This window comes from Aptenodytes patagonicus, chromosome 17 (assembly GCF_965638725.1).
Source record: "Aptenodytes patagonicus chromosome 17, bAptPat1.pri.cur, whole genome shotgun sequence".
NCBI classification, from domain to species: domain Eukaryota; kingdom Metazoa; phylum Chordata; class Aves; order Sphenisciformes; family Spheniscidae; genus Aptenodytes; species Aptenodytes patagonicus.
In genome coordinates this window covers 9,488,458-9,516,122 of record NC_134965.1, presented here as the reverse complement: position 1 = coordinate 9,516,122, position 27,665 = coordinate 9,488,458, and the positions used below count along the sequence as shown (strand labels likewise).

General features: G+C 49.4%; 1 protein-coding gene across 4 annotated transcripts in view; it reads right to left on the bottom strand.

The window, feature by feature from the left end:
* Positions 1 to 681: 681 nt before the first annotated feature.
* The window catches only part of RPH3AL (rabphilin 3A like (without C2 domains)), a 42,639-nt gene continuing 15,655 nt past the window's right edge, over positions 682 to 27,665 (bottom strand). For 3 of the 4 annotated variants that reach the window (XM_076354286.1, XM_076354284.1, XM_076354285.1), the window contains exons 6-10: positions 27,507 to 27,593; positions 17,939 to 18,113; positions 10,950 to 11,063; positions 10,301 to 10,483; positions 682 to 3,385 (exon numbers count right to left, since the gene is read on the bottom strand). In XM_076354286.1, the coding sequence (XP_076210401.1) occupies positions 3,351 to 3,385; positions 10,301 to 10,483; positions 10,950 to 11,063; positions 17,939 to 18,113; positions 27,507 to 27,593 (594 nt within the window). In that variant the 3' untranslated portion in view covers positions 682 to 3,350. Of the gene's footprint in view, positions 3,386 to 5,458; positions 5,530 to 10,300; positions 10,484 to 10,949; positions 11,064 to 17,938; positions 18,114 to 27,506; positions 27,594 to 27,665 lie in introns of all 4 variants that reach the window. The other variant, XM_076354287.1, reaches the window with a different exon arrangement.

Genomic DNA, 27,665 nt, shown 5'->3' with positions numbered 1-27,665 from the left:
AATGCTGAGTGGAAGGGAACACAGAGCAGCCAGGGCTGCACACGCTCGGCGAACAATGCGGAAACGCTTCTCTGTAGGTAAAGCTAAATGAACCCCAATTGCCAAACTGGAGCGAGTGACGAGCGTTGGGAGGCCACGGGGACGGCACTTGACAGAATGACAATCGGTGCTGCTTTAATGCTTAGTGGTTACAACATGGAAAACCTTCCACGGAGGGGCTGAGAAGCAGACCTGTGCCCCCTGCCATCGCCAGCACAAGGTACCAAAGACAGGCAAGACAAAAGACGACTTTCAAGTGCAGAATTCAATTATGCTCCAGCCATGTGAATCACCATTCCACTGGCTGGATTATTTTCTTTCCCCGCTGGAGCCAGCCCAAGGATTTAGACAGTATCCACAACCTGGGAATGGAAAAAAACTTTTCACTGTTTCAAGAATGGCAAGCAGTTGTTACTGAGCCAAAGCTTTATTGTTTCCAGTAGTAAAACACTACATAAAAGTTGTAAGGGATGGAGACGAGAACAATAAAATAATAAAAGAAACACAAACGACCAGAGCAGACTGAGGACTGTTCACTGAGCCCTTCTTGCCCACCTTGTGCCAACAAAAAAGGCAGTCAACTGGTACAGGTTTTGGATAATATTCCAACCAAAGCTACAAAACAACCAAGAGAGACGCAACAAAGAGAAGAGTGGTCTTTAATAGAAAATACGTGCACAGAGCCGTGGATGTTCCTCTATCACATTCATATGTGGGAGATCACATTCTCCCGGGCTAGATCTTTCCCTTGACCCAAGGGGAGTCTTTCCATAGACGACCAAATGGTTCTGGTTCGAACTCGGGTGGAATTATTCCATGGAGGTAAAATACAGAGGTAAGAAAGAAAAGTTTCCAGTCCCACTGGTACACGAATAGTCCCAAATTCATCTCTGAAAGTGTTTTATAAAACCTAGTCTCAGTTAAAAATCAAACTCATGCCTCAAAGTGGCACAGTAAGCTAGCAAGGATTACCAGGTTCCTGTGCAGAGCTGGCAACCCGCAGTGTGGTAAACGGCCCTAAGAAGCAAGAGCGGGGTGAAAACACGACTGACCTGCCTGCACTGCCCAGGAATGAAGCACAAGAAACACAAGAAGAGTTAGAAATTACATGCTCAATTTTAAAAACTCTTTCCAACTCAGCATAGAGATTTTGATGAGAAAGTAACAGGTTTAAAGAAAACGGAGTCGATTTTTAAGTGTCTTTTTCCTGCTCCTTATTCTACAGCATTAACTTAGGCTGGCAGGCCAGGCAGTCTGAGGCACTGTGGTAATGAGAGCGCGAGCAAGACAGCCTTAGCAGGACCGTCAAAAGCTCCAAGGCAAGACAGGATTTTTTTGGTGGCAAAACACTTCTGAAATTGAAGACCCTACAGCTCTCAGAAGAAACAGCATGACTTCAGCTCTGAAATCATACCAGCATTTCAGCAAAAGCTGACTTTTGAATTTACTTTTTCAGAAACAGCGAATAATTTTGGCATTACCCCTTTCAGAGACGGAGCTGGTCGAGTCTCAATGGCCAGGTTTAAACAACACAGACCATGACATAAAGCACCCCTCAGTGGAGAACAACCTCATCCCTTGCTCTCTTCAACACCGATGTTGTGAAGCCCATGTTCAGTGGTTTCTCTTTATGCCATCTCAAAGAGCCCACATCGTCCAAAGGTTTTACCTTCATTTTTAAAAGGGTGGAAACAGATCACAGAGGAAGAGCTGGAAGGATTTTCCCAGCAACTTGCCATAGCGCATTAGCTGGAACAGCAGAAAGGGAACGGTCCTCTGTTGGACCATGTTCATTTAGAAAGAAAGTCAAGGATTGATTTCCGATCTCCTGTTAGAGTGTTCCAGCACCCAATCTCATTTATCTTCATACTGCACCCGTTTGTAAGAGCATATACTACATGCGCACAAAGTGCCCAGCAGCAAAGGAGAACAGAACAAAAACGTAATAACCAAGGGAAAAGGCCGACATTAACAGGCACAAATTGCCTTTAAATCCATGATTTCAGAGGGAACTTTTTGGAATCCTTTGTTTCTTCAGCAAAAGACAGGTCAGATCCAAAGCATTTAATAAAAATCCACAGACTCCTACTTGCCTAGTGTGGGCTTTGTTCAACCCTTCAATGATCTAATTGCTCTAGAGATGTCAGGTAATTTGATTTTTCTCATTTGTCAGGCCTTGGAGGGAAACTGTCCATCCTGGAGAATAAGCAGGACCGAGGCACGCAGCTTTCTACAACCTGATCATGATGACACCATCACAGTCAGCCAGATACTCAAGACTTGCAGGAAAAAGGTAAAACAAAGGCCCCTGCTCATGCAAGAGATGACAAGGTGTCCACGTGGGAGGAGAATCTGCAGAGCTTAACAAGATAAAAGTAATTTGAAAGCTTTTATCCAACTTGGGCATGCAAAGGCAGGCAGCTGAGCCGTGGGGTGGTGGGCGTTCTCCCACCAGGAGCTGCGGCACACACACACTGCCCATGACCCCACTGCCAAAGCACCACCCTCACCACAGGACACACAGGCCAGTACACAGCCAGGAGGACTGAAAAATTCACAGCAAACTTCTTTGAGTGTTTCTTTACTAACTGAAGTGTCTCCCTGAGCAGACAGCCCTATCACAGAGAGAGACATCAGTGGAAGTGAACGGGAGCACAACTTCACCAGCTGATTCAGGATGCCCCCACCAAACTCATACCAGCTCAAACCAGAACAACGATGACAAGAAACACAAGGGGTGACACCCTGGGCCCATGGGAGTCAAGTGCAAATCGGAGCCCTGGTCTCACCCTTGTGGTTCACCTTGTGGTTCACCCCTGGGCCGAGAAGCAGTAGAAGGGCTGTGGTCTTCTCACACCCCATTTCAGGGACACAGGGGTGAATTTCCCTTTCTCCTGAAGACTGCAAAGCCAGGACTACGAAGCCAGGAGCTGAACCCAGGGCTGGGCTTGGCAAGCCAGGAACAGCAGAGGCGGCACACATTTCTGCAGCTCCAGTGAGCACTTTGCATGCCCCTTTCAACAAACACGGGTCTGGACCCCACGGCAGCACTGCACAGCATGGCCCTCTTTTCCGAGCAGCACCCCAAAGTACGTGTCAGTCAGCAGAAGGGGAAACCAGACCAAACCAAACCAGTGAGGCAGGGAGGACAGGCAGGCGTTTCTCCAGGTGCCATCATGTTGCTAATGCCTGTGCAAGAGCAGGCATCATAAAGTCACCACTGGCAGCAGTTGTTGTCTGGAGTGAGGTCTACAGGAGCGGGCAAGGGGTGAATGTTGGATCCAGGCAAAGCAGCTCCATCTTCACCTTCGTCAGCATCGCGTTCTGGTGTGGACGCACCGTTTGCCTTCAAAATATACAGACAAAAGTTTTGTTTGGAAAGAAGTGAAAGGGAGAGACTTGACAAAGTTATTTTACATTGCTTTTACATGCTCAGTGCCATTTTAAGAGCTTCCTAAAAATAATAATGAAGAGAACGTCTGTGCATCATTATTCCACACTGTCAGCAGTCAGGGCCCATTAAACTTCATTAAAGAAAGAAAAGACAGGGGAAAGAAATGGGGAAAGAAGCAGAAAGAAGGACTTGTACTCCTAGAACTGGTCCTCTGCTACATGTGTCTCTCAAAAGGCCAAGTCAGGCAGAAAGCCAAGCCTCAGCTCTCAGAGGTTTCCAAACCAGGTGACAGCATCCATGTGCCACAGAGCAGGTCCTCCATGTGACCCTCCTGCCCTCCGTGTGCCTGGGCCGTGGACAGGAGCCACAGCAGAACATAGCCCTTGCCTGTGGCCGGGGATGGGCGCAAGACAGCAATGCTCTGCTGCAGAAGGCACTCTGGCTCACGTCAACTAAATGAACCTGAGCTAAGCACTTCAGCAGCCCCTGGCGAAACTCAGGGTCTGCTGGGACACGCTGCTTCCAGCATACGGGGTGAAATGCAGGGCTGGCAACGCGGAGAGCTCTAAGGCAGCAGTGGGTCAGTATTAACTTCTCTCCCCCTTCTCTGAACTGAAGGGGGCACAAATTATTTTGACTGCTGGAGAAAGGACAGGGGATGTTTCCAGTCACTACCGTTCAAGGCACAGGGAGTCCTGCAAATTCCTCCCGCCAGCTACTGGCCGATGTCCCAGTTGAAAGATAACCTCCCAAGTCACAAAACCTCTCAACGTGTTTACAAAGACTCCAAAATCCACACTTTTAACTTCTATATTACTGACTTCCCATGCTCTTTCCTTTATGCTTTGTTTTGAAAGATTACATCAACTATTGCCCGCAGTGCTTTGTGCAAAATGCTGAATAGAAAGTTGGAAGCGCAAGGAGTAAACGTATTGCAAAGGGCAGAGAGTAAGTCTAAGGACGTGGGGGCAGGAGGCCAGAAAGGCTGTTTGATCAAAGACCAAAGCACAGACCTCTGCAATGTGAAAGAAGGCACAAAAATAGGAGTTTCATCTTCAGCAGCAGACTTGTTTCCAGATATATTGAGTGAAAGAGGCAAGAGAATCAGTCTTTGTCATTCCTCTATTTTCAGGGAAAAAGTCTTCAATTTAAAATTCCATAAAGAATTACAGAAATAGTGAAAGTAATTGATTTTTTAGGTACTTGAGCCTTTATTCACTTAACTTCAAGGCAGACTCAAAAGAGCTGAAAATGTTTTGGTTCTACCACTTGAGGACAAAAATATTTTAATTCCTTAAAACATGGAAGGGGGCATATGCTTCTTCTGAGGTTCATATTTACAAATGCACTGTACCTAGAATGCAAACCTTGAATCACTTCCTAATGCTGTCACTACCTGAAGACATGTTTTATTTATAAATACAGCAGGACCATTCGGTGCTCTGCAGTACCAATACGAGGAGGCAGACAGCTCAAAGCTTCTCAGCCATGAAGGCACAATTCAATTTTTTCACTTTGTGGAAGAGGGACAACTCATCCTCCTTGGCAACAGGAAAACTCAATCCCGTGGCAGCGGCAGCAAGCTTTGAGCAAAGGGCGGCAAACAGCGGTGCCCAAAGATTGATGAGGCAGCCAGTGCAGGAGGCAGAGGCTTGGAGGGGAGAGGCTGGGTGTGGGTGAGGGTCTCTCCTCCACATCTGACCCGCCCTTCCTTCCTATCCTGTGCCCTCAGTGCAGACAGAGGTCGAAGGCAGATGGAGGAAGACCAGGGGTTGTGAGCACAGCTCCCTCGCGCGGTTGCCCACCTATTTCACCCCGCTGCAAAGCCAGCCCTGGAAGACTACGCTGTTTGGCTGTACCTCACATGGACAAGGGAATGAGAGGTCTGAAAACATTTAAGCAATTTTCTTACCAAGCACAGGAAAACAAAAGTCACCTCCCCAAAGACTGCCATGAAGAAAGTCATTAAAGAAATTACTATCCCATTTGGAGCCTAATTACTGTTAGGACAATTTTTTTTCTTACATGGAATGGAGTAGTTAGACCCACTGAAGCAAAATGTCACCTCATCGTCCCTGAGGGAGCAAAACAGACATCTGAGAAACAGAAGGGGAGAAAGAAAAGAAGTTAATGCTTTAACTTCAAAGATGCCTTGAGAATTTCCTGCCATGAAAATAATGCAGGATGGCTCTGCCTGTCTCATATATTAACAGCTTGCATATTTATGAGCAAAAGTTGATGCCTACCCCAGCCAGGGAGGCACTGAGCCACAGTGAGAGTGACACCACCTCATTTCTAAATCCAGTCAATTCCTGAAAGACAAGGCATAAATCTCCCCAAATTGAGAGCTGGAAGCAGCATTTCCTACCCATCTCTCTCAGCTCCAGGCCCTTTTCTCAGCTCTGCTCAGTCTCTCCCAGCATGACAGCTACAAAGCAAGCAGCCAAAGGCAAGTATCCAGGCGCTACAGCTTCAGCACCCTGGGAGAAGGGTCCAGGCTGGACCTGTTGACCTCTGGAGGTCCTTCCAGCTGGTCTCACCCTGTGATTGCAAGCCACCATGTTTCTTATACCGCACCAGGCACTGCCATCATCGTCTCAGCTCCCAGACTCAGCAACACCACTGTTTAACGTGGCTCTGTTTAACTGCCAGCTGCTGTACCGCTCTTTAAGTATTAATGATTTAGACAACACATTGGCAAACAAGCAGAGATGGGGAGACTGTGATTTGCACTCAGACGTATGCTACTCATTCATTAGCTTATCTTGTAGCTGTTTCTCAAACCTCCTCTTTTAAGCACAAATTAGAGCCTTCTCCAGCCCCACAGCCCATGCCAAGCTCACTCACCATTCCCTAGTGACCCACTAGGGTCAGGTGGACCCACAGGTGACCCACAGAATACCAAACAGGATTGATCCATTCCTCACACAAGGTCCTCAGAAGACACTGAGGACCCCATTAACTGGGACCCCCCAAAGTAGAACTTGCTACTGATCTGAGGAGAGATGTCTTTTGCTCTTAATTTACCCCCTGCAGCAGCCAGGTCCAAGCTCAAAGATGTTATCTCCATTAAAAGCTCTCCATGGGCTAATGAAAACCACTGTAAGATATTGATTTCTTTTTTTAATTCTGTTTAATATTCCCTTTCTTTAATAAAAATGTCATAATTAACAATAGGGAGGATTTTGCTCTTTTTTAACTGAGGCACCTCTTAGCATATCAGCTGTACAGCCAGAACAAGGTGAGTCACCTCCCTATCTGGGGGCAAGTAAGGGGAAAAAGAAAGATTGTGCTTCCTTCCTGTGTGCAGATTTCATTCTCTTTAGGATAAAACATTCTCCAGGAAAACCAGTGCATGACAACCTTCTTAACAGCTATCATGTCAGAGCGGGCACCTCCACGAACCGGAGCTTCAGAAGAAGAAGAAACACCAGACCCTCAGAAAACAATGCTTTTGAAAGGGTTTGAAAGCAGGTGGTAAAAAAAAATAAAATTGCCAGCCTCCCAACTCACCACTCTCTTCTGCAACTTTGGCTCATGGGCTGAGGTTGCCTAAATCCCAATGCAGCTCTGACAATGAGTCATTTTATGACAAACCCCAGGCTTCATTATCTGCCTCACCAAACCCCAGCCGGAGCCGGAGCAACACACCAGAAACCTACAAACTCTTCTTAATAGCTCCTTGTTTTCCCTTGGCCGCACGACGATGCTGTCGACCTGGCCTTCAGGCTTAAAGAGCTAAGAACTATGAGAGCAGCTGCATTTGCAGTACCACTCCCTAATTCCCTGTTCTGGCTGTGGCCTGGGATTTAAGGATGCTAAAGTGTTCTACAAAGTCGCACTTGAGAGCAGAATTAGAGCAGAGGTGAGAGTAAGAAGTGAAAAGAAAGTCACCAGCAGAACAACACCTGAGGTGCTAATATGAAGCAAAAATTGCTCCCAGCAGCGTTACAAAGTTGCAGAGCCTTTCGGAAAAGCTACAGCAAAATCTACCTTTGATGTCCTCAGTCTGCAACCGAGGATCAGCAATTTAAGTGAGAAAGGATCTTTGCCCCTTGCTCTGCTTTTGGGTCAGAGCAGAGGGACTGTCCCACAGGCAGGGAGATGCAGTGAAGAGTTTTGCCAGTCCTGACACACAGCACCCGTCGCCTCCACCACTCTCTAAAGAGATGAACAGCAGGAGCAGCCTCTGCTTTTTGGCTAACAGTCGCATCCAGAGGGACCCATCGTGAAAAGCCCCTCACAGACAGATGAAGCTCTGATCTAAATAAAGAGGGGGACAGGCACTGCCACTTGTCCTGAGGCTCCCACCGTTTGCACCCTCCAGACCTCCAGCATCCCAGAGCACATGAACCCCTCTGCAGAGCAGGAGACTTCCTAGGGGACTACAGGGCTGGTTTTGCTCTTTTCTGTATTTTCTGCCCTTGCCAGGCTGCTGGCAAAAGCACGGGGGCATTGAGTATCGCAGCCTCCTGGATGTCCGACCTGCTCAAGCCACCGGTTACGGAGCTGCACAGAACACGAGGCCACACAAGTCGTATCGCTGCATAATGCTGATTACTAAATTCGTACATAATGGATCTTGATTGCCAATAGTTTGCTGCACAGATCACATCGTGGCAGTCTCTCCAGCTGGGCAAGTTAAGTGCTCTCAGAGTAAATGAACGGCCGACCACGCTCACCCCTGCTGCTCACCCGCTGCATGGAGGCAAGGCCACATCCCAAACACATCGGAGGGAAAACAAAGTCCCTCTCCCTCTCCTCCCCACCTGGAAGTGCTGAAGATGACCCACGCTGTGGGGCAGAGCATACAGTCATGGCAAACACAACAGGGGCACATCATGTGCCTCCCACAACACGCTCAGGATCCAGCTTCGCCTCCTTGCAGAGACCTTTGGTAGAGTCTCAAACACCGCTGCACCAGCCCTCGCCAGCACCCGCGTTGCGGAAAGGAGTGTGAGGTCTAATGCCGACACAGGACAGGCTCGAAGACAGGCCAGCCGCTCTGTGGCCCGTCCTGCCGCCTTCTGTGGCCGCAGAGCCACAGCTGTAGTGCCACCTAACTCCCCGCGAGCCCGTAGCAGCTCCCCGGCCCAGGAGGATGCCTGCCTGGTGGCTGGTTCTCTGAGGTGACATGACACAGAGAACCCTGTCCGCTGCCGCTCTCCGTTAGTTCCCAAGTCTGTTGCCTGCCGACTGCAACCACCACCGGCTTCATTACCCCCCCCCCAGAACATGCAAGCAGAAAATACTCGCTGCTGTCTCCCTGCCTCCCTCCCCCGGCTCTGGGGGCCACAGAACCCTCCTACCAAGGCACTTGCTGCCGCAAGCACCATGTTTGAACAAAGCAGCCCCTTCTGCAGGAAAACTGGGAAATAAATGACCCCAGACATAATAAAGGTTTTTACAGATATTCTCTAGTCGGCCAACCTGGCTTAACCTTTTCCTTAGCAGGATCCTCTCTACATCTCAGGGACTATTTTAACTGGGCTCATGAGATTACTATAGTTTTCATTTTTTTAAATATATGTCCATGCTGCCTGTCATTTTTAGCTCTCCCCTGCCTAGCAAGGAGAGATCTCACTGGAAAGCGTTGACCCCTTGTGCCAAGCTTTGCATATGAGGTTTTTAGCAGGAAGAAGGCATTTTCTGCCTCTGAGATATTGTTTGCATTGTCATGGCCAGGCAGCAGTTAGTTCAAACAGCTGGCAGGAAAGCTCCAAAGTGCTAAGCACTATACAAACACATCGTCCAGGGTGTCCAGACTTCAGCATGGCCCTGTAGCACCAGCAGAAAAAGCACCCAAGGGGTCACACCCACTATCCACCACCACCCACTTCAAGCCCACAGAACAACCTGCTGCTTTGCTCCGGTAGGCATCAAAGCCGATGCACAACGGGAATCAGCCGTCTCTAATGCCACAGCCAACAAGGGGCTTAAAATAAACCGCCGAGTCTGGGGCAGCACTATAATCCAGAGAGAGGACGGACAGAGCAGAAGTATCACTCATCTGATTTGCTTTGCGAAAACTAAAATTAAAGAAAACTGCAAATCCCTGAAACTTGGGAAGGGAGGGAAGAGCAGAGAAACGATTTTATGCTGGCTATTTCTAGTGGGAAGCATGAGGAGGGGGACTATGACTCCATGTTGCACTAAAGGATAAACCTGCTCTCTCTAATCCAATTTACGCCTCAACATGCACAGCACAAAATAGGCTCAGGAACAAAAGGAGTGGCAGTTCACAGGGCGGCAGGAACGCTCTGGAGGGAGCAGCGCTAAACGATAACTTAAGGGGTTATTGAATAGATTAGCAGGAACTGCAGAGAACACATTTGCATCTCTTTCAGCTGCTCCAGATCAGATGTGATAGCAGCCTCTGCTCTCACACTTAATTGTTCCAAGGTTGTTGAGGGGGAAAAGTGTCTTTTTTTTGCACTGCAGAGTTCTGGGAAGAGCCATGCTTGGCTTTAAGAGCCATCTAACATTAGGAAAATTTTTATTCAGTCTCATAAAGCTGCTGGACTTCTGCTTTGCCTCAGTAAAAGCTCAATCTGTTCTGCTGCCTCTGCAGGGCAGATAGGAGCTCCAGGCCTTTGCAGGGGGACAGACCGAGGCTACGGCTGCTCCTGGAGGTGGGTGTAGGCAGCTCCCACCCCAGACGATTACTCATGTTGCAGAATAGATTCTGCATGCGGGGAAGAGGGAAGGAGTGAGCTGTAACGCTGTGACAGCATCTGCCATGAGAAAAGCAGCAGGGAAAGGTGATCCTGGGCCGCAGCTTTGCCAGGTGTGCCTCTGAGAAAGCTGTGCTTTGAGTGAAGTCAGCCCCAAAAGCATGGATCTGCCCAGAGAGGAGGTTCAGCTTACCAGGGACTCTGCTGCCAACATCACTGTTGCGCCCGTCCGCCGGCTGGTTGCTTTGGCAGCTCTCTGTGGCACTGAGGGCAGCCCCCTGCTCGCTGCCCAGGCTGCTGCGGCTCCCTGAGAGGGCAGGGGAGTGGGTGCTCCCCAGCGCCCTGCCCGTGGCCTGGCTGGGTTCCCCAATGGGTGCTGCAGGGACACAACACAGAGATGCTGCTGTGGGAGGGAAAAGTGGGTGCAGATGCTGGGCCAGGTCCTGAGAGAGCAGCAGCCTCCCCGCTCCCAGCCAGGCACCCTCAGGAACAGGGTTAAAACCCAGTTCCCATTCTCCGCTCCTAAAATGGCACCGGCGATTCCAGTGCTATAAAGTCAGGAGGGAGGAGCTGGAAGGAGACATGCAGCCAGGAGCAGCTCCCAGCTGCAAGGGCAGACCCTGAAAGGGTGCAGGCAATGAAACGACCCACCACCAGTTTGACCCATCGATACTATTCCAGTGAGAAAGGACCAGATCCTCACCTGGCACAGCTAAAGCCAGTGGGCTGCACCCGCGTAGGGCAGGCAAGCGGCTGAGCCAAAACCCCCAGTACCAAGAGCCAAACGTTCCAAGCACTTCACGCTTCCCACCCTCCAGCCACAAGGAACAGCAACTCCTCACCCAGTCCTGCTCGGTGCTTTCTGCCTTGTGAGCCTTTTGACCCCACAGGTAAAGGCTTGTCATCCAGGCTGGAGGAACTGAACTCCGAGTCGCTCTCACTGCCGCTAGAAACCACTGCAGAAAAGATCGGGGGAAGGAGAGGAGAGAGACAGTTATTCACAATGTTCATAACACTTACCAAAGAGGGTGCCAGATGGATCCAAATAAAACATGAACAAATGCTGACTCGCTGATCACATTCTCCCTCTCCAAAAGGAGCCCTACCTGCAGTTCCCCCACAGCTGTTCACTCTTCCTCTCAAACATGATGTGCTTTTACTTTTTACAGATGATTTATAACTCTGCCGCACACACTCCAGTGGTGCCAGCACCTGAAGCAGATGCACACGCCACCAGTGCTTCTCTCCTAAACCTGACTGGGACCATGGAGACCACACCGCTCCTGTGCCGCACTTTGCTGCCCAAAGCTCCCTGCCACAAAGCCAAGAGCCCCACGGCGTGGCTGGCCTGGGAGCCGGGCTCTGCTCCCACTGACCCCCGTGCTGGCACACCAGCAAGCGCCCTCCTCCTGCTGTTTCCCGTCTCCCACGCGGGAGCAATACGCTAAGGGCTGGGCTGGGTGCGAGGCTGGTTCCTGCTCAGCTGCAGGTGGAAGGGTCCTGGCTCCACCGTAAGAGCATCCACGTTTGAGTAATGCGGGGAGAGGGGCTGGCTTCCTCCAAGCTGCATTTCAAGTGCAGCAGGGCCTCTGTGGAGGCTCCAGGATCTGAGGAAAGCACCAGATAAATACTGAGCACATAAAATAAAACACCCTGCAGCAATTACACAAAGAACCAGCCTTATTAGCTCATCATCCGTTCAGCAGACACTCATCCCTATCAGTACACTGCCCAGAACTGTATTTCTCCTATGCCCCCAAGGCTTAAAAGGCAAGGGTCACTCCTCTTCCTCAAGGAGACTGTTCCCCCATTTCAAGGCCACTTTTTTTTCTTCTTCCCCACCCCCCCTGAATCCTGGCCCTAATCCTGCTGCTTTCCATAGTTTCCACAAGAGCTGAAGGAGCCTTATTTTGCCAGACACTTCCCAAATTGGCAGGTTGTTTCCAATTTTCCATGCAATTATGCAAGTACCTCTCCTGCTTACACCAGGGTAAAAGATAACTCGACTGCCAGCTGCTCTGGGTAAAATGAGAAAGGTGTTTTTCCATCTCCTGGGTTTTTGTAATGATCTCAGAACAGAAATGATGGGGCTGAGGAGGAAGGTAACGGGAAAACAGCTGTCTTTTGTTTGAGGGATTGCACCTACAGCATTTCTCCATCTGACCAAGGCAGATACCAGCTCTCCTGGCAGCTCAGAAGCCATTTCAAACAGTGGGTCACAATTACTGGTGGAAAGTACAATATTGGCTCATGTGGGACACAGAGTAGGCAACACTGCAACCTACAGCCTCTACTGTAGAAAAAGGAAGCCCCAACTATTTCTTTATATTCAACAGTATGTACTTATAAGCTCACATCTATATGAGAAATGAGTTCCCCGGTCTGCTGCTGAACCCCTTTGCCCCCGCACTGTTACTGGTAGTGCCCAGCCTCACGGTGCTGCCGGGTGCAGGAGCAACATGGGGGCAGTGGTACAAGGTGACAACCACGGGGTAGCAAAGAGAACTGTCAGTTCATCTCTCTTCATCAGCGCTAAAATTCACTACACATGATTTGCAGAGCTACAAACCCTTTAGCACTGCCCAGGGCAGGAGGATGGGTATCTATCCCCTCGCACAGGCGAGCACAAGCTGTCAAACATTTCTGCCAAGGATCTCTGCAGATGCTGCTGTATTCAGACAGCGATCTGTACTACACAAAATATTTTATTAAAAAAAAAAAAATTAATACCTAAAATAGCACTTTCCTGGAGTTAACATCTCTGAGGATATTAAAGCTGGCTGCCAGTGTTATTGCAAATTGTTATTGAAGCTGCCCTGGCGGGCAGCTCCCCGTGCACGACGTGCTGCTGGGAAGCGCTGTGCAGAGGGCAGGCTGCCAGGCCCCCTCCTCGCTGCCCGCACAGCCTTCCCCCGGGCACCAGCTCCTCCTGTGCCCGCAGCCTGCCTGGGGCTGGCCCTTCCTCTCCCGGTCTGCCGGCACCATCAGAAACGGGACTTCTCACCTCTGGGGAAAGGGTCTGCAGAGCTGAGCCAGGCAGAGAGCGAAGCCCCGTTACAAGCAGGGGGCTGCACTTCTGGCTAAGAGTTCTCAAAGCAAAGGTTTGGCTTTGGGCTTTGCTGTCTTAAAGACAGCTTCACTACTTCCCCAAAGCTCCCTGGGAGATGTGGGGGACTATATATAAATACTGTTAATAACAACCCATATATACCAGAGTCTTTGCTACAAAATCCAAATCTCAGCTGTGAGAATCATTCTGACCATCCCATTGCCCAATTCCCTCAGCAAATGCACTCCTGTCCCACTTGGGCATCACCCTTTTTTGGCCTCCTGGATTCTTAAAATCCATGACTTTAGAAGAGCTCCTTCCTCCATGAAACCTTTAAAAATGCTGGAAGTCAGAATTTATTTGGAGAAGGCCCCAGTGAATCAGCGGAGGTGACTTTAGCTGCCTTCCCTTCTGCCATTCAGCAGTTCAGAGAGGACCAGCACAAGAGGAGGAAAATATGAATGACACGAAGGCACTCACACCGCAGGAGCAGCCCTGTCTGCTCTCATTTCTTCTGCTGCCAATAAAAGTGTATTTTACCCACTGCACCAATGTTTCCCATTAAGGTAGTTTTTCCTCCCAAAGCTCTCAGACCTTCTGCTGGCACTTTCCAGAGCCCAGAAGTCGTAAATCTGTTGTTCCAGCAGTTGCTGATATATCAATAAGGGTCACTGGACTGCTGTACTTCCAGAGAACATAACAGATCTATCCCTCTCCATCTGACTGAAAAAAAAAGCTCAAAAAAAAATATGCCGAGATAAAACTGGGAAGAAAAGCAGTCTTCCCACAGGGAATGGGTCACTCATCGAGGGCCTGAACCCCCGCAGCTGCTGCTGGAGCCCGCAATCCCTCTGACACGTGGTTCAACCTCCAAGCCAGAGGTACCGGAGCCTCGCAGCACGAAGAACCGCAGGGAACGGAGGGTTGCTTGGGCTGCACTTAACCCCAGCAGCAGAGGATGTGGGAGGCTGCGCCAAGGCCAAGGGGAAAGGAGCAGCTGGCTGGGGTTGAGCTCTAAGACTAAATGCATGCATTTGGCATGGGCACGCCTGCGATGGAAAGAGCCAGCCACGCTCCCTCCCACTGCCTATCGCAGGGCAGAGCTCAGTCCCTGCACGCACAAAGCTTGGCACTTCTTGCAGCTGCCAAAAATACAGAAAAAACACATGGGCACGCATGGGCACCCTGCAGCAACAGCTCCGAGCAGCCGCACATGCCCAGTGCGGCCAAGACGTGCTGGATGAGCAGGCTGAGCACAAGCCCTTGAGCACGCAGCTCCCCTGCAGCACTTGTATCATCAGCCTTTGCAAACATGACCTCCAGGGAGCGTGGAGGCCGACAGCTCCCGGTCACTGCAGGTGGGAGGGTCAGAGATGAAGAGTTTTATTACAACCCAAGTGTCTCACTGAGCGCAGCTCCCACGCTAGATCACGCCCAGTGCTGCCCCCAGTTGCAGGGACATCTCCCAGCAGGAGGAGGGGACCGGACCCATCTGTTCTCCCCCTCAGAAGCAGCACACGTGCAGCTTCAGTGTTACCCAAATTTGTAGAGAAGTTGGATGACTCCTCGGTGGCCTGCAAAGCGCTTGACCTGCCCCAGCACGCTCCTCTCTGCTCCATCACTCGGGGATTTGGCCTCCAACACACAGACACCAGATGAACCCGCTGCATCCCTCTGCCCAGCCGCTGCTCCTGTGCCTCTGACAGCGCCAAGTCCAGCACATCGCATTGCTTGGCAACAGGACTGGAGCACATTGCAATGGGAGAAAACACCGGAGACCAAGCAGAGCAGCAGGCAGTCCTCATGCCAAACAGTGCAATACCTCAGGGATCACACTTCTTTTTTCCACCCAGTTGCTTCACTTTTTTTTTTTCTGCAGAACTCAAGAGTTCAGAGGAAGGAAAGCCCTGCTGTTTATTGCTCCCCACCCCCTGATGGCCCCATCCCGCCTGACCCGGTGCAGAAACCCACCCACATTCTACCACATGGAGCAGAGCTGCTCCCCAGTACAAGAAATATTACTGCTATTCTCCCCATGACAATACATTTGTGCCTTAACTAATAGCAGGGTTCCCATGGCAACTGCTTGTTTATTACAGAAAAACTAAAGGCAACGGCAAATCCCAGTGTCAGCGAGCGCAAGAGAAATAATGGGTGTATAAAAATAAAACTTCCTGGTGCGTTTGGCTTTTCTTCCAAGAGGCGCGTTCCTGCGGTCCCTCGGTCCCGCTGCGTTCCCACCCTCCTGCAGCAGACACAGCCAGAGCAGCCGGTGCCCAGGGCCTGGCACTGATCCCCTCCTCTGGGGGGAAAAGGGACACTTGAGGTTTGCCCCATCCCTGCTGAAAGGCAGCTCCTGGCATGGAGGATGTCGAAGGGACAATCACGGCTCCTCTCTCCCAGGCTCTCCAGGGGCTGTGCTGGGACATGGCTGCGCCTGTGCTGGTCCCACCTGACTTGAATCCCTTAATAGCTGAGAGACATCTCCTTCAGCACCTCAGGAGGCGAGCGGTGGGGTTAGACACGGCTGGCCAAGATAACGGAAACCCCACTGAGAGCAGCCCATCAGAGTCAGGCACGTTAAATGCCAAAGCTCATTCTCGAGAACATCCTGCCAAACAAGCAACAGGGCTTTAGTCAGTGCTGAAAGGACGTGCTCAGATGAGGGCGTACGAGGTGTCAGCTGACAAATGCTATCAGCCAGGCAGAGGTAAGGCAGGCTGCCTTGTCAGCCACGGCCTCGCAAAGCTCAGTCCAGGCCCAGTAGCAGATTCACGCCGGCAATATCACAGCTACATCATCTCCACGGGGGAAGGCACCTGCCCTGCACATTGCAGAGGTTTCGGATGACAAACAGCAGAAGTCCCAGCACTGGCAGGTGAAAGAGTGTTAAACGGAGGGGCGAGATGTACAAGCTCCCAGCTTCAGAGATGAATTACAGCCCGCAGTGCCCATTGAAAGCTGTCCAGAGGACAGGCAGCCTAACAGAGAAGGGCAACAAGGAAAGAAAGCACCAGAAAATAAAACCATAAATTAATATTATCCAACCCATAAAACAGCAGCCAGCCAAAAATCAGAGCATGGGGAGAAAGGCAGCTCACCACCCACATCAAAGCTTACCGAAGGCCTCTTTGCTGTCCTCCACCTGCTCCTTTGCTTTTCCTGCCAGTATTTAGGGGGAGGCCTTCCCCCAAAACAAAGCTCAACTAAAAAGCAGAACTAAAAAGCAGGCCAGGTCTGGGCTTAACATCTTTGACTCGTAATGTTTTCTGTATCATGTGAACAGAAAATACCTCATCAATCAGTTAATTTGCTAAGACAACTCCTTCCAAGCATCTCCTGGAGGGAAGCACAACCATCTATCGTTGATCTAATTTGTCTTTAATTACAAAAGTTACAGTAGGGCTGGGAGTGCTTTCCTAGCTGGGGCCTGAAGAGAAGGTTTGTAAACCCGACTCTCCTGAGTCCTCTTTATTAAAAGGTTATTTTCCCCTGCACTACTGATAAGATTTATCTTGATGTGGAAGAGTGTACGCTGCTGGTACGCTGAAGAGGTCTTCTCCAATTGCGGGGATCTAATAGCGAAAGACAGAAGGGGAGGGAGGCCACACAGTTCTGCTAATCCACACCAGAAAGAAATGAAGAGAAATCAAAGCAGACTGGCAGCAGCTTTAATTCTGCAGCATCCATCTGCTGCTGTGCCATTGACCCTGAGTGCTCAGCTCCTCAATGCCGAGCTGCTGCTTCCCCCCAGCTGGGCTCTAGGCACAGCACTGGAGTGGGCATATGAGCAACGACAGGGTGGGCAGGTGGAAGACGGGGGGGGGGGAAGCCCTACAAGGCAGCGCTGTGAATGGGATCTGATGCAGCAGCGATCCACGACGCCACATGTGATACAATGGTCTACTTCAATCAAGGTCTACCTCAAAGAACAGGGACGTGAGTGCTGAAGCTAATAAATCTTCAGGCTTGTCAGTCCTCTGGCCCCAGCCCTGCACAGGGCCAAGTTAATCAACACCTTCTCCAAGACACATTTAAAGAACAACTCAGCTCTGAGCTCTCCATGCTGCAAACCTCAGCCCCCTCCCCAAGGCCTGGGGAAGAAGCTTCGCCCTTTGCTGGTCTCACCTGCTTGGGGGGGGGGTCTGACACAAAAGGACACAGCCAGCATCAGCTCGCTCCTGCGCACTGACTGTAGAAGACTATGTCTGCCCACTTGCTCCAGGCCCCAGGAAGACCCCAGGGAGATGCTGGGGGTGTAATTTCTAAGCCAGCTCAAAGCGACTTGAGGTATCTGCCCAATGGTGCTCTGTGGAGCAGCTGAAGCAAGGAGCAAGCAGCCCCAAGGAGGGAGGGAATCAGACCAGCCTTTTGTCAGCCTTGGCTGCACAACAATGTCCATCAGTGGCACCATCCTACATAGTTCAGCAGGAGGAGCTCTTTGGGCTGCAGTCTACTTCAGGTGTCTGCTTCCCTTGGCAGTCCCAGCAAAACAGTGGGGGCTGCAAGGAATGGTGGAAAGCAAGGGTGAACTGAAGGACAGGGAGTCCAGGAGGACTGGGGCTAGGCTGGGCCACCAATCTGCACTTAAATAACAGTGAAACCTGAAAAGCATACCATAGCCAACAAAAACCACCACTGCCCACATGGGAACCACAGCACATCCTGTTGGCTATCCCCTACCTCTACCAGAGAGCTTCCCCTATTAACTGAATCTTGCTAGCAACAGGTTCTTCTCCCCCTCTCCTCGCCTGTTTCCTGGGCAAGGAGCAGACAACCAACCTTTTCCCCTGGCCCAGGTGAAGGATCGGCTGGTCCCGACGCTCTCTGCCTCCGGCACGGCTGGCTCGCTTTGCCAAGGCTGCGAGGGCAGCTCACTGGATTTGCTGCTGCTCTTCAAAGGCGTGATGTACTTGGGCAGCCCTTTGTAGAACCACGCACCGGACCTCTTCCAAACCTGTTGGAGATGGAGACACACCACCTTAAGCCTGGGTTTTTACAGCAAGAGAGCACAACCAGCACCAAATGAGCTCCCCACCAAGCTCGGCCCAGCCACTCCTTCTGAGCTACCTTGACCTCACTCAAACACTGGGGGGGTGTCAAGCCTTCCAGCCCACAAAGCCCAACAGTTCCCCTGCGCTCTGCAACTACCACAGCACCCCAAATTCCGCCCCATACATTGTCAGCCCAGCTTCACCTCGGTCCCTCTTCCTCCACTAAAAAAATCACAAATTTGAATGAGCAACAGGCACAGATTGAAGGAGGAGCAGAGGGTGATCGTGTAAACCACAGAGCTTCTTATGTTCTCCGGGTCAAGACTAGATGTTTTTCTGATGCCATGCTTGAGTCAAACGCACGTTCCCACCAGGCTTACTACAAGGATATCGGGATGAAGTTCCCTGGCCTGCACTAAGCAGCAGGCAGTTCAGATTCTGCATCTGTTGCTTTCCCTTTCCCATTGGGAATCCACAAAAAGAAAAGCTTCCCAGAGAAAGCAGGCACGTGCCATCGGTGGCCATAGCCCCAAGCACATGCTTTGCTTAGAGTAAAACAAGTCTTGCACTGGCTGGAGGGGCAGCAAGTCCTGACAAGTAACTCCTCCCGGGACGGTTCCTCAGCCTGGGTCACTGTACTTCAGAGAGAATCAAAGACCGGCAGCAGCTGGGGGATGCAAGCAGCAATGCCAGGACAGCAGAAATGCTGCCTCGTGCCGTACCGAATGGCACAACCTTGGCATTCATTTCACAGAGCAGTTCAGGCCAAGCCAGATCATTGAACGAGTGTGCTTGAAAACCCCAGAATGAGAAGAATGACACACAAATAACCTGAACCTGCAGCAGGAAACGGACTGCGAGCACTAAACTGTAATATCTCCTGTAAGAACGCCCTCTACTCTCCAATTTAGTTTTAACGCAGCTTATGATGAAGGAGCTCTATTAAGTATATTTAATATAAAGCCTGCTGTGAGACAGAGGAAGGGAAAAGGACGGCAGCTCAGACAAGGAGAAATGGCCTCTAAAAACCTAATTCTTTCATGCCTTCCAGCAGTCTAATAATGAGCTAATGAGACAGGGCAAAAATAAGTTAATATAGTAAAAACATCATTTTCTATTTCATGCAAGGGGGTAGAAATCTTGCATTTCTGTTCAGAGTAAAGGAGATCATCAGTGTTTCTACTCCAAGTTCCCAAAGCATTTTGCATATAGTATCACCATGATGGCAATGGGTGCAAATGCAGATACCCCTAATTACAGCAATACGTTTGCAATTTGCATTTAGGGCTTAATCAAAGCAGAGGGCTTTGATGATGCCAGTGACAACACCTGGCACTCATAAGAAGTTCTTCTCATGCAGGCACAAAAAGCAGGACACCACCACCGCCATTTCACTGATGGGAGGAGATTGCTCAGCAGGTTGCCCGGTTCCTAGTCCAAAGCCATCAACACAGAGAGCTAAAATCTCTGTGTTTGGGCTCTTGAAAGCCAAGTGAAGGCGATCTGAATTCAGAGGGGAACCTGGGAGTATGCTTTTTAAAAGAAGAGCACCCAGCAGAAGAAAGTAGAGCATCGCTGTGACCCAGCACACACGTCAGTTACTGTAAGAGTGCAAGAGAGAAGCTCACATGCACCACAGCAGGATGTAGAAACCAGGAGGTGAGAGCACCCTGCAATTACACCAACATTTTCCTTCTGGGTAACAGCCCAGCAGGACGGTGAGTCTGCCATCCAAGCAAAAAGCTGGGAAGCGAATTCCCCAAAGCAGAGAAGACTGCAAGTTCTTCTTCTATAGAGGGGGCGCTGGCAGTCAGGACACTTTACCAGCTCCTTCACCAGCATGCAAACAGCCAAAACAGTGACCCAGCCAGTCGAGGCACAAGCTGACCCAGCTCCTTCTGTCCCCTCTGCTAGCACATAGGGACTGTACAGCATTTGGTACAGCTTGCACAACAGCACTCGCCAGTGCAGCACAGAGACCCTGGAGGAACGTGCTCTGCTATCCCCACAAAACCAAGAATTGGGAAATGCAATATGGTTTTTAAATCTGGGACAGAGATCTCTACGCGGAGCTTAGCCCTCTGCAACTCAGGTAAACATACACGATTGTGTATGTGCCCAGCTGCAGGCTGGGCAAGCCCTGGTTTCCCTTGTCTCAGGAAGGCAGGAGGCCTCGGGCGCAGTTGCACACACAGGACACAGGAACTACTGCAGCCACGGGGTTTGCACCCCGATCAGCGCCACGGCTCAAGGAGGGCAGGTTGTCCATCCACTGCCGCACACTGGGTAGCTAGGGCACATGTAGCTTCCCCGCACAAACTGCCAGGGAGGAAGCAACCCTTTCTTACAGTTGTTCTCTGAACAGACCTTGCAACATCTGTAATTTAATTTGAAGCACTGAAAAGACCTATTATCTTCAGGCAAACTACAATTTAGGCACACCATAAAACCAATCAGACACAGCAAGGATTGCTGTAAGAAAAGGCTGGTCACCCCCAGGTTTCTCACTACCCCAAAGCAAGTCCAGTTATAGAAAGAGTTAATGATATCACACACCCAGCTCTGACGTAGTAATACTAGTATAAAATTGATTCTATGCATACATATTCACTTTAAATTGGTGCTTCTAATAGAGTTTGGTCTCATTACAGCAGTACTGAAATTGTTTTGAGATCAGCTCTAAAATAGCTGCAGCAAGATGCTCTCCCCTATATTAATTTAGTACCTCTGCTCCCCCCAGGTTAGCAGCATGCCCCATCCGAAATGACTGCGGTTCACATTCTGTTCTGCACATGGGCACACAGGTTAGTTTTAGCATCCATGCATCAAAACAAATCGATGTTGCTGACTGCTATTGATGGTAGTTTCATTGATCGCAACAGCGGCCTGACAGCAAAGTTCTTGCTTGATTTTAAATTAATAAATCTGTAACAGCACTTCAAGAATAAAACTCCTGTTTATCAGCATGAGTTTGCTCTTTCCAAGGAGGAGAGAGTTTTGCTCCCACCAGTCCCATTGGCACATAAGGTGAAATCCAGCCCCCACGGCAGCCTGAGTTTGGGTGGAGCTGGAATTTCATCAGCAAGAGGGACAGCCAGCCCCTTCCAGTCTCTTGCAACAACACAATTTTAAGTAACATCGATCATCCCTTGGTTCTGAGTGCTTGACAGAGGGGAGTAAAGATCTGTATCTGCATTATCCCAGATCAGGACGTGGTGGCCCAGCGTGTGGCTCGGGACAGAGCAGCCACACCATGGTTCACTGGCTGCAGCTGTCCCCAGCCCACCGCGCTCAAACTGGCCCAGCCAAACACAACCAAAATCCACGCTAAATACTGACTCCCTTCAGGCTCCTGTCCTTCTGCCTCCCCTGACACCTAAACTACCCTAAAGCAAGGTGGGGGAGGACACGGGGGAGAAGAGCTATTTTAGCAACAGACTCCTTTTTTTGTTACTTCAAATCAATTTAATGGCCATGGCCATGGCAAGTCCAGAGAGCTCAATGCCTTTTATAACCCTGATAATATTCCTATTAAAGTTGCATCAAGCCATCATTATAGCTACAGGATGAGACAGTCAGAAGCAGATGCATATTTTTATCTAGCACATTCAAGTGCAGCCTGTAAATGGGACCTAACGGAGAATCACTGGGCCCTGGTGAAAACGCATGTTACTGCTCAAATTTCTCCCTCCTCTTTCTCCTTCTCTGAACATATAAGTGCTAAAACAAGTTCCTAAACAGAGAAAACATTAGGACTTGCTGATGAAGGGACATGGTCACAGCTGAAGGAATCATAACAAACACTTGCAGCCCTCTCGGAGTTCGCTTCACCAAGCCACGAGTCCCGCAAACAGAGATGCTTAGAAAGGGTCTTAGCTGCAAAGCCAGATTTTGCTCTACCACCTACTGCTTGCCACGCAGTAGCTGTTCTCATTCTGCACCCCCCTTCCTTCGCAGCAGCCCAGGCTGGGCTGTGCCAGAGGAAAACAGCTCCCTTTAGCTTCCCGTGCTGACACCAGCGTTATTGGCTCAATCCCCCAGCAGCCGAAAGGCAGGGGAGCAGGTTCTCGTGGGCTACAATGCTTAATGAAGAGAAAGGCACCTGCAAATGCAACCACCCTGGGAGGACTTCGTTGCCATTGCCCTCACGCAGCACATGCCCACACACTCACTTTGTCCCAGCTCTCCACCATGGCTCTGGCACGCTGCAAACCACCACTGGCAGGAAGAAAGAGCAAGCGCTCTTCAGCTTCATTATTTGCATTCATCTGCTTTTCCATAACACAGAGATTTCCAATTACATTATTTACAGCAATCTGTTGTCAACTCCCACATTCAGCACTTGAGGATGAAGAAAATTAAAAGGCAGTGAAATCGCTATTCGGAGCTTTGTTTCCGGAATAGCAAAATCTATCGCACCTCTGACCCCAACGTTTCTCAAGCTGCAATGGCTGCCAGCCTTCAACGATTTATCATTCCCCTCTCAATCAGGCCTCTTTTTTTCCTGTGGCTCTATTCTAGAGGACACTATTTTGAGTCTAACCACTTGCTACCACCCCCCAAAATAATATGGCATGCTATTGATGCGTTCTTTGAATTGCAAACAGGTGCACATCACTTCGATTCAATCCAGAATCACCCAAAATAAACACTCCCCTCCATCAGCATGGTATTTTGCCAAGAAATCATCATGCCAGGCAGGAATAACCCTGGGCTATGTTGGTTTATAATGTTCAAAATGGTATGAGTGTATATGTGAAAAGGGAAGCCCTGGGGGTAAAAGGGGAGGAGACAACTCCTTCCTTCCAGTGCAGTAATCCTCTTCCTCTGCATGGTTTATTGTGATAAACCAAGAAATGCAGCCAGCCATGAAAATGCCGTTTAGCGAAGGAGAAGAAATTAAAGGGAAAGTGAAGCAGAGAGGGCAAACTAAAACTTTAACAGGTCCCTGATAGCTGACACTCTCTTTCATATTCGATGGGGTTTAAAAAAAGCTATCTCCCCCCCACCCTACTTAAACTGTTTTCATTATTGCTACAATTTTGGATGTGTCAATTCAAATGTAAATGTGCACAAACGCTTCCAAGAGGATTTTAATTACGATGATAGCATCGCTAATTATGGATATAAAAAAAAATATATATATAAAGTAGTAATTCAGGAAGGTGCTTTGCAGAACTTGGTGCTATCAGTCAAAACAAGGCTGTGCAGAGAGTTAAACGGCTGGGCAGGGATTTGACAAAACACAGCAGGTCCCATTTCCCCTTCAGGCCAGGAGGTGACAGCCAGACTTCAGCCACATGCAACTAATTCAACATGGGCATTGCTGCCCAAGCTGTTATCAAGCTCACGTGCTCTGCCAGAGGCCTGGCAGCAGGGGATCATTCCAGCTGTATCGCAGCTCCTCCCAGGCAGTTTTTCTCCTCTGACAGCTGCTGTAATAAGCCTGTTTTGCTGGAGGACTTGCTCCCTGTCTGCCCTGCACTCTCATTCCCATGGGTGCATCACTGCTTCACTGCCAAGCTAGCAAACAGGCTCGCTGCAAACCTGTGGCCAACGTTTGCTGTAGTCAGGGATCAGCACCCCTGATCATGCCACGGGGACTTCATATGCATACAGAAACAGGACCGCCCTAAGGAGGATCAGCGCTCCACGCTCGGTCTCCAGAAAGGCAATGCAAGATGCAAAGCCAAGAAAGGCAATGCAGCACATGGAGGAGGAAAGAAGGAAGGGAGATTCTTGCCCTTGAAAGTGAATGTCAGCTTGACTGAATTTGCTTCCACCCTTGCTTGCCGGAACAATAAAACACAATCCACACCTGCTTTAATTCCATCACCCTCAAAAGACATTGCAAAGGAAAACGTCCACAGAATCCTGGAAGAAGAAAAAGGGATTTTCAACAGATGCTTCTGCAAACAGCTGGGACAAGTGGTATCTCCAACAGGCCAGTTCTGGCCTAAAGCAGATGAGGTCTATCTTATTTCAGGAAGAAGAGATGCACTTATGACGCAGGGGTGTCTGCTGGTCCTTGGGGATGTTCTCTTTGCCAGGAGGAACATCCAGGCTTTGTCAGGTCCCAGCCATGTGAGAACACAGTACCTTCCTCCCAGCACCTCTCTGGCAGCTCGGAGACCCTCACCCTGCATGTACACATCACGCTCGGCAGCTCGAGTGCTGCCGAACATGCCGTTTTGCTTCTGGATGATTGGGACGCAAGCAGCAGGCAGAATCCATTAATCACCTCCACTCTCCAGAAATAAGACAGTGTCAGAGCAACTTATTCCTCATTGCTATGCAGCACAGCCTTCCCAGTGGAGGTTTCTGAAGGAAACAGGAAGCAGCAAAGAACACTTCCGAATGGCTGAGGCTGGGATTCCCAAAAGGATCTACGGGCATCAAGCATTCAACTCCAACTGAAAAATTGATGTAAACAATAGCTCGTTACTTTGGTCTTCATTTTGACCCAGGCATACTGATGATTTAATCGTAACTGAAGCCAGCATAGATTGTGTCCACACAGCAAAAAGGGGAAGACGACTACCACGTGTCACTAAACTTACCCTAGCTTAAATCAAGCCTACAGGGATAAATAACAAGGAAGATGGAGGGATGAGAGCTTTAGCATGTATGAACAATGCTGCACGTTTTGGCTGTTAGCTGGTATATGTGAACGTCCAACCCCACCATCCTGACTTGACATCCTGGTGGGCCACAAGACTCACGCGCTCACTCAGTGCATGGCAAAGGCTAAAGGGGACAATTATACTCCTAGGCTCTTGCCCCAGCCAGATGACACTTAACTAACTCTAGCCAACATCATTTAGTCCATCCAGGTTTCCGAATGACCTCCCTTTCTCACTTCAGTACCTGACAGTCTCTCACTGAGTTGAGAGCTTCATAAATATCATGCCCAAATAGCTTGAGCGGTGGTTCAGAAAATTACAGACGGCAATCAAAGCACTGATGTGGAGGGAATCACCTAGCTTGGAAAAACCACATCTCACCACACCTGCTGGGGGGGTACTCAGGACCAGCATCAAACATTCACCCACTAGAGCTGGCCAAGTTTAGGGGCCTGAGCACGGCCTGACAAGTTGGGAGGTGTTGCCAGTGGCCCGGGACAAGCCTACTTTAAGCACGTGCTTTGTTGGCAAGGGCTAAAGAAGAACCTTGCTCAGTCACGCTGTGCATTGAGATGGGGAGAGAAGGGTTGTACTGGCTTGTTACTGCATCACACAACCCAAAGTGCTTCGGTGGCTTCCTGAAGCTCCCTGCCTGGAAATAAAATGGGGCTGATACCTACTCACCATGCAGGGGATTCACAGGTTAGACAGAAATGGGAATATCTGATCCCAAAGAGCAGACATCCATCTGCACTCATTGATGATAGCAAATATAACCTTCAGCAAAGAGCGTGGCCAAATGGGTTTGGTCCAGAGCAGATGGCAATACAAGACAGATCCAGATCACAGAAACAGACAGCAACAAGAAGCTGGTTGTGAACACGAGCCCTTAAAAGAAACCTGGTAATTTAATGCACGCCCTGTAATATCATGACACCTGAACCAGCTTCAGGGACTGCACTAGTACCAGCCATCAGCCTGAGGTCTAAGAGTCTCATCTCTTCCTTACACAGACTCTTAGGAAAGACCTGATCAAAGCCACTTTTCAGGCATTTATTCTGATATTGCCTCAACTTCCTTGCCCTGTCTGACATGCCTCAAGGCTTCTGTTAATTCTCAGTGCTTCCCTGCCTTCCCCCAAAATAAAAGCAGAGCATGTGGGAAGACAGAGGGGATGTATGACTTGATGCCTGACTGTGTGTCCACACTGTGACCCTTCCAACCTTCCCCTGGTCAGGACACCAGCACCACCGCAAGCAAGAAAGGAGACAGACCTGAACCGACCTTAAAGAGAATAAAAAAAATAAAGATGAAGCTTAGGGTTGGGAGGTAAGATGAGGCTATTTTTTAGTTAGTCTAAGAGGGAAAGTTCCATCCATTTTCATTAGGGAAGCACTTTGGCCGTATCTCAGGTTTCACAGAGAGAGCAAGCTCTGAAGGTTACCGTACCCTCACACACTGGCAGCACATAACACTTACCGGACAGGTTAATATTCTTCTCTGTCTAGTGACCATGGCTCCTCATTATTTTTATAAGAAATAGGAAAAATTAACCAATTATACAGTGGGGATGAGAAAAAAAATATAGAAAGAACAGAAAAAAAGAAATAAAGTCAATTTTAGTCCCATACCCATCTCCCTGCAGAACACAGAAAATCCCTTGACTTGCCTCACCCTCCATTTTGGGACCTCCATCTGGAATTCAAAACATCTGGATGATTCAGTGTATCAAATTATTAGCAATATCCAGGGAGCTGGAATGCTCTCTGCCTGCCCTACCCACACTGCTGCTCAAAAGTTAAAGGCCAGCAGTGTCCATGTACCCCTCATCCTACCTGAACATGAACTTTGCAAGTGCTCCCACACAGAAATCCCCTCCTATGTAAAACCTAAGCAATGCTAAGTTTCCACAACTAGTATAAAAAAATTTCAGCATCTCAAACACCTGCACAAATGCTCTCACTACACTTCAAAAATTGATTTAGCAGAGCACCCAGGTTTCACAGTTAGTTGCCGTGGTCAGAAATAGCTGCACTGGATTGATGTTCAAGGACCACAAGCAAAAGCCCAAAATAAATTGATGGGAACAAGGAAAAATCCTTCTGCAATCACAGAACAAATTCACTGACTTCACTTCACTGTAGAGCAGCGAGCCCTGATGTTGGCAGATGCTGGTTGGCAGACAAGAAGTGAGGCAGGCCATTACTTTTTGCAGTGTAAAGTCAAGGATGAAGGATATAAAAATTTAGAGACCTACATTAGAAGTCTCACACACTGGCAAGTTATGGGATTTTGCAGGCAGGCAGGAAAACAGACTTAAAAGCTGCAATCCTAGTTATTTTTAGAGGGACAAATATTGCAGCTACGCTATAGATCTCTCTGGTTGTATTAAAGAACCAGTGTTAGCCAAGTTTATTTGCCACAGAACTAGGAGGGACAGTGCAGCAGCAAAAGGTAACAGTCTCTTTATGACCACAGCTATAAAAATTCCACAAAGCCATACAGGCTGCAGGGGCTGGTGTGGTTTTTTCCCTCCACCCTCTCATAAACCAAAGTTGTCATCGCTGTGTGTATTCATTGAGCCTGCCTGGCCTCCAGCCAAGCCTCCCAAACCCCATTCCAAGCTCCCCTCCCAGTGCACAGGCACAGGGAAGAGCCCACGCACACTCAGCACAGACTTGGGGCAGGTAGGTGCACGCTGCTAAGCCCCATCTCTCCACAGTTGCATTTTACCTCTCTCTGTTCACTGCAGATCTTGCACAACCAAAGAGGACGTTTCTGGGTTCCAAAGGTTTCTATTCCGCACTTGGTGCAAACTTTCTGAAACAAGGAGAGAGAAAAAACAGAAAAAAAAAAAAGGTGGCGTTAGCAACTCCCCACAGCCATATAGCC